A 15,186-nucleotide genomic window follows, 5' to 3' on the forward strand; every position below is an offset into this window, starting at 1 on the left:
ATTTGAGAGGTATGCTGGGTTGGAGCGACCCGTAAAAAGCTTGTAGTTGTCTGGGTACACGTCGAGCTGGAGGGCAACGAACGTGCTGATGAAACGGCAAAAGCTGGGACGTCTAGACCTTCAAACCGAACCACCGAGATCCGGCCCTGTGAGGCTTACTTACAGTAAAAAACGCAATAAAAGAACGTTGGCAGCGACATGTGCCCGATCCGAGCTCTTCCGTATCAAGAGAACGACTGGGCCGTTTGATGATTGGCCACACCCGATTGACACACGGTCACCTTATTTTGGTGTAGGAGCCTCGCTTGTAGAAAAAGGTTGCTCAATGGTTCACACTTGGTCGAAGAGTGCACGCCTAGGCCCCTACACAGACCAAGTAGGCATGACATCCGATGTAAGCCAGTCCTTGAGTGTCACTGGGTCCCCTGTCTCAATTTTTAAGGGAAACATTTCCCCATCTTTAGAATGTAAATACTATATATAATGTATTGTATGTTATGCACTGTACATAATGTAAGTGTGCATGAATATAGTTGTGTGGCTGTGTGAATGAGAAAGAGAGAGGGTCGATGGCGGAATGTTAGCACCTCATCGACACCCACAATGGATCGCGTTCGGGGATGTCATGGACTCTATTTTCGAAAATAATATAGAAAAGAAAAAGACCAAAGAATATGTACCATACTTTATTTGTACCATTGTAAGCCTTAGCATAAGTTAGGGATAAATAAGTTAAATAATAGGTTAAATTCACTAGTTTCGTGGTCCGCTTTACCAATTAATATCTTACAATTAATTAAGGTTTTCAGAGCAGCGGCGTATCAAGCCGAAGATCGTGGGTTCGAATCCCGCTCGTGCCATTGACTTTTTTATCTCAACTGAAAACGTTAATTAATTATTAATAGGCTAAATATTATATTAACCCCTTTTGTACATTCGTGAAAGGTGGAATGAGTGTGTATAAAAAGGGACCCAACGAAAAAGTAAACATACAGACCCACCAGAATATGCTGACAAGCCTAACGACGACTGGCCCCCCAAGATGGTCTGAATATGCCAAAACCCATCGGTTCATAACCCCGAGGACCCCTCCCCCCAATAGGATACCTCATAATATAAATTACTAAGTTAATTTTTGGTAATTGTAAAGTTACGGTAAGGTTGTCACGGACACAGTTCATCCAGCTGTAGGACACTATAAATTTGGGGCGTCACCCGGGTGGGCATTGTACACTCTTTGCCCGATGTTCATCCATGGATCAGAAGGCTAAGTAACAGAAACTCCTGATAATTTATTGCGCAGCGAGCCCTCGCACGAAGAAAGTCGACGATCTAGCCCAGTAGTTTTACTTTTCCTTTCTTCTCCAACTGTGATCGGGAAACCGTTATAAAAGGCTATGATTTGGAAAGCAAAGTCAGATAACTCGATGACCCACTTCAGAGCAGTCATGCAGCCACACTGTATGTGAGGGTACTCAGCCAGCAAGGACCAACCATTGCGACAAGTCGAATAGAATCGACTTTCGAGGACCCAGGAAACTGTAGGAAGAAGATTCTGGAAGACGCTGGATGACGTGGAAGCATTGGCAACCACTGTTTCGGGTAAGTCCTATTGTGTCCCATTTATAGTTGTGGCCGACTTGCCTCCATTGTTCAACTGTTCCTTCGTTACCATATACATAAATGTTTAAGAATATATCTCTGGTTTATTGTATTTTTGCAACCCAACCTTCCCCTACTGTTCGCCAGCAGCCAAACACAAAATGGCGCCGACGAACACCGCCGGAGATAGGAGTTGAAATTAATAAGAAGATTGTTTCGGCACCAACGGGAATGGAAGATTCCCGATTGAATAGATGTTAGTTTAGGAATGGTTAAATGAAGGAATAAATAATGAACGAAATGAGTAATTGAAGACTCACTGTTTAATGAAATTTCTATGGCTTACAAGATGGCCGATGATCGTATTGGAAACCTGAAGGCGATGAAGGCCGGAAAGCGGTGAAGGTCTTGCGATATCGGCGATGACTAGGCCAAAGCACGGCCTGGTTCCAGCAGCGTCGATGATGATGATGGATGGTGAAATCCAAGTGGCGATGGTAACGAGATGATACAATCCAGGCGGCAATGCTAGTGAGATGATAGAGTCTTCCGGGGATAATGATGGATGATTCGTTCGTGGGATTATGATGATGATAGATGGATAAAGGGAGATGAGATATTAAGGGAAAATGGCGATGATAGGTTTGTGACCATCAAAGGATGGGGCGATTCTAATGTCAATACGCGAACATTCGCGTGGCGATAAATGTTTAGAGCAAATCAATAGCCGGGCGATCTTACACGGTGGTTAATTACTATCGTGCAACACTTAGGGGAGATGACAGGACGATAGGAGATGTGCTCGCTCCGATAGCTGACGGAGAAGAGGAGCCCAAAAAAGGCCGGAAGGGATGGGTTTTTGAGGAAAAGGAGGGAAGTGTGTTATGATTGGTGGACTTCCAGAAGATAGGGGTTGTAGATAGAGGGGTACAGTGTATACAAATCGGGCGCTTCGGTGACGGAGACGCACCCGAACACCTACACTGAATGTTCTCTTACCGCTACAAAGTCACAAGTTTCACTTGCCATCGCCTCGTATCAGAGAAGTAATTTTGTTTCAGGGAGAACCCGTAACATCTAAACAATACCGCCGCGATATGTAGGGCTACACCTGGACCAAAAGTTAACATGGGAAACACATTTAAAAAACGTCGCATGGACTCGGCATCGAATGTACGCACTAAAAAATCTCGCCAGTAAACCATCCCTCTCCACGTAAAGCGACTCATAATGATCATAAGCCTATATGGCAATACGATTGCACCATATTCTCATATCTATTCACAACTTAAAACGGTGCAAACTTTTAAGAACCGTATACCCGGTTAATAACAAATGCTCCGTAGTATGTTCAGAACGAAACTAACCACAAAGACTTTGAACATTCCATTCAAAACGGTGGTCAAGAACACCTACAATCGACACTACCGGTCCATCAAGGCGCACCCCAACCAACTGATGCAAGAAATTAACCAGAGCCAACCAACTCTAAGATCACAAAGACGATTGAAAATGAAGACACACCGACCTTGCACCATCCTCAAATAATTAATTATTGCAACCTGTTACCGAATTTATTAATAATCTTAAAGTGAGGAACGCCGCTGGGAGTTCGTTTTCACTACATGTTTCAAGTGCTATTTTATATTTAGGGTACCATCACAACTGTAATGTGTTTTACTCAATAAAGTTTAAGAAAACGAAAATAAATACTTGACACACTATTGTAATCTATAGTTTGGTCTATTCTGATCAATTTGGTCTCCTAATCCTCTCTGTTTTAATCTGTCAAACTGGTTTCGGCATTTTGTAATTTTCAGTGCGTGGCATCAAGGTTGTAAGAGGGAGAGGAACATACTATGATCCAGCAGCATAGGAAGACAAAAATGATCGGAGTTATCTGTCGCTGTGGGTTTTTGTCTGTGTATTGAATTATTTTCGATTAAAGATAACGAATCAATCATGAAAACAAAACAGCTATGGCAAACTCATATGTTACCATTATATTTATACTCGAATTTTGTTAATCTTTTTAGGTTAGTGTTTTGGTGAAATGGGCGAAAAGGAGGACGCTGGCCAGCCTAAAACGACGAGGCGCCAGTCGGCGAAGAGACGGGCATCCGCGAAGAGGGGATCTGTGGCCAGGAGGGCATCGGCGAAACGCGGATCTGTGGCTAGGCGGATATCGAAAACGAATGCGAAGAAGCAAGGGAAATACAAAAAGCAATCTGGCCCAATCACAGAGGAGGAAAAATGCGAGACCAACTTCCTCAAGTTCATCGTGCAGTCTATCGAGAACGTTGTGAGTTTTTGGTCCTTGGTCCCACGGCCTCTTCCTTCACCTGTGTAGCTTCACATTTGATCAATCCTTTTCTTAGATACTGCCGACTTACCCGGCAGAAGTCAATATATTGATGCAGTTCAACAACGAACTCATCGGCTCCGTTTCGACAGTTGTGAAATCTAGAAGCGATTTCGACATCAACGAGGAAATCATGTTCCGCATACCTGGGAAAACGCTTTCAGACGTTGACGAACTAATGAGGATCCCATTTGTCTGTAAGTCTATGACAAAAGTTTTAACTATAACCATATGTTTTCTAGTTAGCCCTATTGAACTAAAGTAATGATTTAAATTTATTTACAATTTTTATATAAAGTGTGATTGAGATGGAAACTTGTCACGAGCGAGACTCGAACCCACGACCTTCGGGTCAATACTCCCTACCACTTGAGCTATCGTGAATTTGGTCCTCCGGGCCGCCAACTCCAACTACTACTAAATAAAACTTATAAATCAATTTACTTTGGTAAAATGTAACCAATTAAAAAGAATAGATTAATACAGTTAACTACACTTCGCTAACAGCTCCCCGTGGGCAATTCATGTGCCGTCTAAAATCGAAATGATTACAAGAAATTTTAATATATGGCAAAAAGAGGAAAATTTGAAAAAAAAAATTGTACGTTCAGATGATGAGTTGGTGTCCAGGGGGATCAAAGACACTACAGCTCAAGTAAACTGCTCAAAAATGAATAGGGGTATTGCCAATTTTGTAGTATATATTTACTTTTCCTAACATTTTTGTTTTATTTTTATTATAAATTGCATTAAAATTTATTAGAAATTATTCTTTTTTTATTGAAGGAAAATTTAAATAAGGGCTAAAACTTCTGTGCACCTATTAGGCATACTTTTAATACGATTGTCACTAATTTCATAAGGAATTTCACTCCATAGATGTTGCGACGCTGTCTCAGTTTTGCAGTTAGCAGGGTGCCGATGGTGATCGAAACGCCATCTCTGCAACGCATTCCACATATGCAAACTGGGATTGAGGTCTGGAAACAATGGGGGAAGGGGCAGAATGGAAATGCCCAGGTTTTCAAAACATTGATGAACAACTCTGCCTGTATGAGGTTTGGCATTGTCATCCGGAAATCGAAAACTCCTGCCATTGAGATCCCTGGTTTGCGGATGTATTCCTCGATAATTTCTTGTACATAAAAGACTGCGGTGAGGTTGCCTTGAAAAATATGGAGCCCAGTTTGTCCTCCAGTATAAATCCCAACACAGCCAATTCATCGCCTGTTCCAAACTGGAACAGAGCACGAACTGGGGCATTGTTCGCATCCCTTTTTCTCGATAGACTATTTGGCGCCTGCTATCACTATACAGTCAGAAACGCGACTCATCAGTAAACGTAACAGTATTCCAGTTGGTGTTCTCTTCTAGGCTCTTGCTGCACCATATTCTCCTGAGTTGCTGGTGGCGAGCTGTTGCTGCAGGTCATCTCAAAAAGTCATTCGATCTTGATGCTTCCCACAAACGATTACGAATAGTTTGTGTTGATAAAGGCCTTGCCGAAACATCTTGCACTTCATTTACGATCTGGCGGGCACTATGGAAAGTGTTCAAAAAGGATGAACCGCGCTCTGAGATCCTTACAATAATACTGCGAACTTCTGGTTCAAGATGTCTTTCCATGGTTAAAGAGAATAAACTGGTTTAAAATGGAGAAAAGATGAAAAAAAGGTGTTTAGAAAATGAGTAATCTTCATGTTTAATATTCTTAAGTAAATCCGTTATTAAAAAAGAGGATTAATATTTCTTTGTTTTTGGTTTGTATTTTCTATTTTGTTTTATCCAACTAACAAGAATATATCGAAGATATGATGTTTGTTGATCACCTGCGGATAATCTATGTAGGGTTCAATCTTCGTAGAGGTCACTAGACAGGTGAAAAAAAGAAGAGTAAATGCCATCATCAAGGTCTATTTTATTACAAATTCACATAAATACACAGTAACATACAATTAACACTGTTGTAATTTTGTTATAAGGTGCCGAAAGCATAGTGAACCCAGCATTTAGTCTTCTTTTTTTCACCTGCCTAATGACCTCTACGAAGATTTTATTTATCTGCTATATATATTTTTTTTTCGAGGGTTCGCAATAGCAGAGGTCATATAAACCTTCAGGGTGCCGGTGTTTTTGAAAAAAAGCCCATTTGTAAGTATGTTGAGTTCGAATGCAGAGCCGCTGGATTCGAACCCGGAACCTTTACCTTACAGTGACGAGCGCCGTGTCAAAGACTAAACCTTGCGACCATCCACCCCCCCCCGCTACGAAGATTGGAACCCTACAAAGAATATATCCGTTAGTTTAATCAAAATTTAATAGAATAAGAATAAATTACAAATGTCTCTATTCATTTTTGAGCAGTTTAGTTCGAACAGCGGCGTATTGAGCCAAAGATCGTGGGATCGAATCCCGCTCGTGACATAAATTTTTCATCCCAACTACAAAAATGATAAATCAATTTTTAACTTAAAAGTGGAATCAATGCATTGGTATATTGATAGTTAGTCTAATTTTTTTCCCTTTCTTTACAGTTAAAATACTACATAAAATCCTATCAAATATGCAATTAATAGATAAACAGATTTTTATTATATTTTCACAATAATTACATTGTACATATAATGTACTTTTTTAATACATTTTTACTCATTTTAAATAAGATTTTTAAAACTTTTAACAAAAAGAAATAAGCAACAAATAACGAATTCATCTATCATTTCAAGATGTAATAAATAACGTATGTTTCATAATAAAATACATAAGTGATCAAAAGCAGTTATTATCATTCACAAATAAATGATAAAATAAATAAAGATAAGAGACATTATTCTTCTAACGCTAACTTTAATATTCGCATGGGAAAATAAAATAAGTCATTAATTTGGCTTTTATTTGAAATTTTAAGTAGTAACAATAGTTGGTCTTTAGGTTGTAAAACAGATGGACGATTTAAGTAGTACTTAGCGGCATATTTTTCGCTCAAAAATTTGTAAATGGGGCTAATAAAAATTAAATGCACCGATGTTTCCTTTAAGTTCAGATTACATACAGAGCCACTCTGTGGAGTGATTATTTTATACAAAGTCCCTTCGTTGGAAAAACCTTAATTCTGTATTTACTGAAAGTCTTAATTAAACCAATAACCTTTGTATCGCAGTAGATATATTTTCGAGCAAGTAGTTTTCACAAAGATATAAAGAAAATATTTTTGTTAAAAAAGGTAATACTGTGAAATTAAGCAAAGCTCGAGGTTTAAAAAATAAATATGCTTTTTTCCAGTTTTCAATAATTTGATTTTTTGTCTTTTTTGTAGTTAAGCATTAGGACAATAAGTAAAAACTGATTCGCAACCTAGAAGCAACAAATCTTGTAATTGTGATAACCAGCCACCATGATATTTTTTGTGATGATAAAGTAATGTTTTTGAGTGCATAACCAAATGACCGTCCTAAAAGAGAACAACCTTGTAGAATATCTTTATCTGCTTGAATATCTTTGTCCACCAATTTAATATTCTTTGCAATATTTGAATACTAAGTCCTCAAGGCCAAATTCAGCATTTATAAAGTAGACAGAGGTGTTTCGAGGCAGTAGATAAAGTTGTTTAAAAAACCTTATTTTGAATTTATTGAGTACACTAATGTCACCTAGTAACTCTGCACCATAGAGGGCAGATGCTGCCAAATGGAATCAAACAGTCTTTGTTTGGTTGACATAAAATTTGATCTATCTCTTATTAAAACGTTCTCTCTAGAGCCCATGACCCTTTGCCTAGAGCACTGTTTATTGCTTTGTTGAATTTACCTGTTCATGGTATGGTATGGTAAAAAAGGATACTAGGAAGCTTTTGCGTTTGTGCTCCCCGGTACTGCAGCCTTTTGGCTTATTGTACCTTCCTAGTTTCTTAGTTCAGTGCAATAGACTCAATCCATCTCCTTAGAAGTATCAGGTCATTGACTGTCGCTGCTGAAATTTGATTCCCTAAGTTTTTTCCGTACGTTAGGTTAAATCTCCATTGAGCTGTTGCTTCGCAATCGAAGATGATACGGGTGGCTGTTTCCTCCTCCTCATTACATAATCTGCAAATGGGATCATTGTTGTATATACCCATGTTGTGTACATGTTTTTTCAGATGCCAGTGACCGGTTAATAGTCCTATCATTCCTCTGAGTTCAGCCCTCTCCAATTGCAGCAACGCTTTTGCCAGTCTTGGTGAGGGTTGTTTCATCATAAGTTTACTATGTCTAGCGCCGCTAGAGTTTATCCACTTCTCTTTTTGTTTTGTTTAGATCTATTCTGCGATGGAAGATTCTATATTTGTTTTTGTGGTTCGAAGTATAGGTTCGGGGCCTTGTATGGTCTTGCAGATCCTCCTCTGGCCAGTCTGTCTGCTTCTTGTTACCCAAAACCCCTTTGTGCCCTGGCACCCAAGATATCATCAGGTTGTTGTGTTTCCCCAGGTTTTGGATATTTTGGATGCATTCACTAATTTTGATGTGATTCTTTTACATGCTAATGCTTTAATGGCTACTTGGCTATCAGATCTTATGAGGATTTTTTTGCAAGTGTAACCTCTTTTAAGATTTCCAGGGACCAGTACAACTAAATGGAATACCATAAATAAGTATAAGAATTTAAATAATTCACGAGGTTTTATTCAAAATAAAGTCTAAGTTGTTTACATTTTGGTGATCTTTGGAACACTAATGCTTTAGTTTTGGAAACATTTACTTGCATTTCATTTAAAGGGCAATATTCAGAACATTCCACCAATAGGTGATGTGTCTCTCTTCAAGAATCTGCAAACAGTACATCATCATCCATGTGTCAATTATTACAATTAATAGCTAATTTTAATAGCTGCTGTTTGGTCTTTCGGTGTGTCGATGCACTCGCCTCCAGAAGCCAAAACTCGTCTGTCAGACCAGAATGATCAGGAACGCCAGACCTTCTAACCCATAGAGATGGATCTAACAATGCTAAAACTTAGCCCATGTAGATGTAGAGGGATCATTCAGGGTGCGTGTAGTATATTGCGCCCTTTAAGAGTTATTGTATCCTCCGTTCTATACTTATAGCATATTGAGACCTAGTTTATCAAAAATCAATTATTAGAGCCGATTTCTGTGGTCGAATTTCATCTACTGTTACGATGTACATGCTAAAGCACTTCCTCCAGCTTAGCAAGCCAGAGTGATTTAGAATTGCTACAGCCGTTATAACAATTTGATCTTATGTTGTGTAATTTGTTTAAGTCACTGCGATAGCCAGGAAAGTGAGCAGAGCTCAAACAAGTTCTGAAATGAACACTAAAGGAGATGGAAGTACGCATAAAAGGAGACAAAGCGCTAAAGGCAGCACCAGGAGGCAGAGTGCTAAAGGTGGTGGTGGGAGAAGGCAGAGTTCCAAAGCGGGCAGCAGGAGACAGAGTGCGAAGGGTGGCAGCAGGAGGCAGAGCGCCAAGGGTGGAAGCAGGAGGCAGAGCGCCAAGGGTGGTGGTGGCAGCAGGAGGCAGAGTAGTAGAAAGTCCGTCGCCCGTAGAGCATCTACCAAAGGGGAAAGTGGGAAACAAGGTGTTAAAGTGGCACAAAGCCCAGGCAAAGCTGGCGGGGGCGGAGGTAGTGATGTAAAATTACCCCTACTCCTTGGTGAAGGAAATCTCGATATCCTACCACTTATTAAAGGTAATATCCGTCTAAATTATTCAGTACTCAGTACTTAATATAAATTTCAACTATTTTGCACCAGGAGAAAAACACCAGTTTGAAGTGATACTTCTTGAGTCTTCTGAGAAGCCAGCCGCCCCAATGCGGGGTGGTTCATTAGATCAGAAATCAATCCAAGAATTAAAGAAAAAAAAAGATGAATTGCAGAACAAGGATAGCTTGATGAATACGGCCGAGCCCACGACAGTAGTGCATCCACCGATGTTGTTGATCCCTAGGATAAAAGTCATGGCTGTCAATGTCGATAACTTCAACGATGATGTTCCACCTTTGGCGAATTCAGTCATGTTCACTATCGAGACGATCCAAAACTGTATATTGCCCGACACGGATCCCAATTCGGTTTTCCGTGCTACAATACCGTTTCTTTATCCCCCGGAGCATAACGTAAGGTACCGCAGTTAATCACTTAATCGAACTGACCGAATTGAAAACATTCCAGGATGAAGATGTCGTCATAAAACGGCACGAATTCTACGCAGAAGGCCTAGAGGAAACTAACAGTACCGTACGCTTCAAAAAGTGGTCGACGATAGGACCGCCTTTGTATGGGCCTCCGACTCTTTCAAAATACAGACTGGGAGACGGAGTGTATGACATTAAAAACTGCGTGCCCAACTGCAACTTGAAATCTGTCATCAACGGTAATTCGCCGAGATTAAACTGGAATGAAATGAGAAGAACTTACCTCAGTAAAGAGTCAGAAGCGTATTTTTACGAGGCGGTAAAGAAGTAAGAGTAAATAAACTCAACTTATATTCCTTACGATTAATGTTATATTATCAAGGTATCGCGTATGGCCAATCGAATTTAGAATCAACCCGCCAGGCTCTATGCCTATCATGAAAAGAATCGATATAAAAGCGTTTCAGAGGAATACAACAGTAGCAACGGAAAAAGGCGAGCCTAAAAAATCATTGACCAGGAAGTCGCTTGCGAAAAAGTCAATCGCGAAGAAATCCATATCGTCCAAGGTTTCCAGAAAGTCAGTTGCAAGAAGGCAGTCCGCCAAAAAGTCAATATCGCGAAAATCCCTTTCAAGGAAGTCAGTAACAGGAAAATCGCCAGTAGGAAAGTCAGCCTCTAAAGAAATCCATAAAACAAAACAAGAGGATGAAAAAGAAATACCGACCTTTATAGCGTATGCAGACATATCAAATTTACTTTATCCAGGAGGTATGATACATGAGTTTACACAATTAAACGTAATTATCAATAACTATTTTGTTTTTATTTCAGTCACCTCGACAAGAGTGGCCTGTCCGCTATTGATGTTTCAACAAACGGAATTCAACCAAAGGTGGGTAGTGTTAAAGCCGCGAGTGGAAAACAAAACATCTGCGAAAGAGGAGGTAAAAGACGGCATAGCCGGCAAAAGGCACAGTTCTAGAAAGAGCGTTGCCGGGGGTGGAAGAAAAAAAAGCACAACAGGAGCCGCTAGGAAGAGCGTAGCCGGGGGTGGTAGGAAGAAGAGCACAACAGGAGGTGCCAGAAAGAGCGTAGCCGGTGCTGGTCGGAAGAAGAGCACAACCGGTGGCGGGAGGAAAAGCGTTGCTGGAGGCGGAAGAAAGAGCGTTTCTGGAGGCGGAAGAAAGAGCGTTTCTGGAGGCGGAAGAAAAAGCGTAGCGGGAGGAGGGAGGAAGAGCATAGCTGGCGGCAAGAAGGGTAATGAAGCAGTCCAAAAGAAGGATAACCAAACCGATACAGAACCGTCCGCAGTGAATCCCGAAGTAATGCGATGATTTCAGGACAATTCTGCTATTGTTGCTTTATATGACATCTGCTTGCGATATATATTTCATTCCTGTTTTAGGGAGAACCCCCAGTAGAAGAACCGATTCATGAAATAGTGCCCTCTGTACCAGTATTTACGCCGTATGGGAAGAAGATATTTGTTATTGTTGAAGTCAGTCTTCTGAAACCATTTGTAGAAAAGAAGACGACAAAAGAGTTAGACGATGAGTAAGTAATAAGACTTACATTAGCTCCAATTAGGTAGTTCTCAAAAAGGAGGGTGCTTCAGACAAACGAAAAATTCGTATGGCTCCTCTAGGCAACAGATTTCCACTGACACGAGATTCGAGGGTGGATCTTCTTAGTGGGTCATAAATTTTCAAATTTCTTCATAAGGTGGGGTGACAAATCAATAGTTAGGTCACTCCGATCTTTTAGATCTGCCTATCTTCGGTTTGGCCGTCAGGCGTTTCGGCATTCATCTGGTGGGTCTTTACCTGCTTTTATCCTAGATGCCACGCATGGATAGTCTGAGGACAGGCAAACTAGAACGATCGAAAACGACGGAATAATCATGTACTAATACACATATGAGCTATATTTCTACAAGGGTGTGGTTCAAGGCAACAATTACATTTCCCTGACGTCTACATACAAGTAAAATACAAGGCAAATTTTCCAGCCATTTACAGTCCAATAATTGTTTCAGGATAAAAAAAATATTACCGGAAAAAATCGAAAAAGAACCGCCTGTAGCCCCAAAACGATTAAAAGCGTTTAACAACGGGATATTCGACCTAATGGACATTGTACAAGAAGAGCACAAAGTAAACATGTTTTTAGTTCGTTCACCCAGCAGGTTCCGCATTTGCTCTGTTGTAGGTCTACGTTAACAACAACATTAAACTAGGAAGGCGCGGAGACTATTTTGACGAGGCGGAATTCTGGAAGCACTTAAATGACAGTGGCACGCTTGCTAAAGTGCAGCCGGAGGTGCAGGAGCTAGTCACAGATTTTGCCGTGACCGTTGTCGGTCCAGTCGATGAAAACTTTACAGAAAGACAATTGAAGGTAAAAAAATTAAAAGATTAAATTATTAAATCACATGGCTGTCCTTTAAGGCTTACGCAATGACTACCTATAAAAAACTCATGGAGAAAGTCAATGCTGTAATCAACGGTCTCGATGCCCACACCGTTTTTAAACCTAACAAAACTTATGTTGAGAATCCTTCTGAAGATAACATCCGGCTTTACGTCGCGGAAGCTTGTGAGGAGCTGAATCAAAGAAGGGCGAATATACTGCAGAAAACAGTAGGTGTGTAGTAGGTATTGTTAGACAGTTATGAACATGTTTCTTCTTAGATCGTAGAGGTAAATGGAGAGCCCACGACGTCTTGGTGGCGAGATTACGTAGCGATTGCTTTGTATTTCGATGACAGAAGCGAAGCGCAAGTCGGTTTGAAGCAGTTGTTAAACATCGACCGAAAGGATAAACACGGCTTGCTGCTGTACGCAGCACAAATGGCCATGTCGGGCAATACAGAACAGGCCGAACTATACTTCAGCTCGCTTGTCGAGAACCACCCTCGCTTTTTCCTCGGTTGGGTCGGATTTCACATATTCCACCTTCTCCTCGAAAACGAGGAAGGAGCCAGCATCAATTTCATCAAAGGGTTCGAAGCGATGGTCGATATGGAAAGCATCCCTGACGATAGGTGTGAGTACTTTCTAAGCTGGACCCCCCAGTACAGGAGCGCCGATAGATTGTACATAAACGCCGCCATCGGTTTTCTAAAATACAAACTGCCGGAGTTCGCCTCCATATGCTTAATGGAAGAGCTGGAAAAGTCTGAAAATAGCGCATTCCAGTGCCACTACTACCTAGGCGTCACGCACTACTTTTTAGGAAACTATGAGGAAAGCATAGAACACCTGGATAAAGCGTCTAAATTAAAGTGGGAGGTAATTAATTTTTCTAATGAAACGACGCTTGTGAAAACTGTTCTGACTATAGGAGGAAGCTGTCTGGAGCCTCCTTGGGCATAGCTACTATCGTCTCGGTGACGAAAAAAACGCCATGGACGCGTACAATTTCGCAGTAAACATCGCTAAAGATTATTCGAAATTGGGTCTAAGCTACAACAGGTATGTGTGCGTGTGAGAGTGTGTGTGTACTTACAATCATCGAAGTTCAAATACTATCCTTCATCGCTATCCAATCTTCCACTGGGTGTTCTTCATAAAATGATATTCTTTGATTACATAAAAGTCCTTTTTTTATCTGCGTTCAAGTGATAAATAACAAAAACTATTTACATGTAAAAATAACAAACTAATTACACAAAAAAAATTAAAATAATCTTCAAGAATGTATGTTCATCTGTTATTGTTATCTTGCAGCTATTTTCTATAACGTTCAATTTCTAACATCACTTTTACCTGTGTGGATGTAATAACCGTAATTGATTTGCAAAAATTTTAGAATGGGTTATTTTCATCTGAAAAATGAAGCATTCCAAGAGGCGAAGGATGCTTTCAAGAGAGCCGCCGTCATCCAGAGAACGCCAGGAAACTGGTTGGGCCTGGGGATCACCTTTTTGTCGGTATGAGCACACATTTTTTCTTAAGCCTTGTTATCTCGCAAAAAAACACTTCTAGTTGGGGGAGTTTGAAAATGCGGAAATAGCTTTGGCCGAAGCGAACAAGATGGACCCGCAGTACCCCGAGATATGGGCGTACCTGGCTTTGGTCAACCTGCACAAGATCAATTACGAACGCTACTCCCAATGCATATTCCAGGCTAAAAGGGTGAAGATCTCACATCTTGGACACGGCGAAGGTTATTAATCCTGTGTCTCCCTTTTACAGCACGGATTGAAAGATCCTGACATAATCCAGAAGCTCGAGGATATGCGCAGAACCACGCTCTGCTTGAACGACAACCTCCTGGAAGGGCCTGAAAACATTTTCGACTCTACGTACGTCGTCAAGACAGAAATCCCAGCCACCCCTGCTAATACAAGCGATTATCTAATGATATTCACTCCGAGAAAAGTCGAATCTTGTTTGGTTGAACCAGATTGATTTTATTATCAACAAAAATAAATAAGATCGATTAAATAAATATTTTTATTGAATTCGTTCTTACACGGGCAATAAATTATTTTTAAATAGTAAGTACTAAAATATCCTAATGTTAGTTTACATCTAATCTTCCTTTAAAATATGAATGAATTTTTCTTTCTTTAGTTTGCTCCGATATTCTGGAATCTGTAAAACAGATAATTTGTATTTTAGTATTTATCAAACTACCTTAAAAATAGAAATTTCACCGTGTTTTTAAATATATACACGATGAGCTGGTGTCTGGTTGCGTAAGTTCCATAAGAGCAGCAAAGGAAGACTAAGAGAAACAATAGCGAGATGTAAAGGAAGTTGATGAACTTCATTATCTCTCTTTTGAATAATGGAAGCGTTCTCGACTAAAACTGGTGCTGAACTAGCGGAGAAGCGCGGACTACTTAAATTATATATTTCCCTTATTTGGACAATTTTTTGTTCTCAATTTGGCAGGAACACAGCTATTAATTTTATCTTTAATTAATGCGTTGAGATTGCAGCGAACTAGATTGCTGTGCAAGTATGTTGATGACCGTTTTTTCACTTTGAGAATTTAGCGAAACCGGCTACAGGAAGTTCGAGGTATCCAAATTTCTGAACACACTGCTCGAAGGAGATTAAATCAGTATGGACTGAT

At 40.2% G+C, this 15,186-nt stretch overlaps 1 protein-coding gene across 1 annotated transcript; it reads left to right on the forward strand.

Moving 5' to 3' along the window:
- The first annotated feature begins 1,913 nt into the window (after window positions 1–1,913).
- LOC106670266 lies at window positions 1,914–14,538 on the forward strand. Its single transcript, XM_014400443.2, has 16 exons — window positions 1,914–3,904; window positions 3,981–4,161; window positions 9,223–9,651; window positions 9,716–10,080; window positions 10,136–10,425; window positions 10,481–10,869; window positions 10,933–11,423; window positions 11,507–11,655; window positions 12,137–12,254; window positions 12,310–12,498; window positions 12,549–12,740; window positions 12,792–13,391; window positions 13,444–13,574; window positions 13,912–14,032; window positions 14,088–14,237; window positions 14,298–14,538. Exons 1-16 carry the CDS (start codon window positions 3,656–3,658, stop codon window positions 14,511–14,513), a joined length of 4,260 nt encoding a protein of 1,419 aa, XP_014255929.1. The 5' UTR covers window positions 1,914–3,655; the 3' UTR covers window positions 14,514–14,538.
- Window positions 14,539–15,186: the final 648 nt, after the last annotated feature.

The sequence above is a fragment of the Cimex lectularius genome, unplaced genomic scaffold, assembly GCF_000648675.2.
Source record: "Cimex lectularius strain Harlan isolate CLEC.00 unplaced genomic scaffold, Clec_2.1 scaffold94, whole genome shotgun sequence".
Lineage (NCBI taxonomy): Eukaryota > Metazoa > Arthropoda > Insecta > Hemiptera > Cimicidae > Cimex > Cimex lectularius.

Coding starts and splice junctions, on each gene's coding strand:
- LOC106670266 (XM_014400443.2), top strand. CDS start 3,656: ATGGGCGAAAAGGAGGACGCTGGCCAGCCTAAAACGACGAGGCGCCAG. Junction 11,424..11,506: donor CGTCCGCAGTGAATCCCGAA/GTAATGCGATGA, acceptor TTCCTGTTTTAG/GGAGAACCCCCAGTAGAAGA. Junction 12,255..12,309: donor TTGTACAAGAAGAGCACAAA/GTAAACATGTTT, acceptor GCTCTGTTGTAG/GTCTACGTTAACAACAACAT.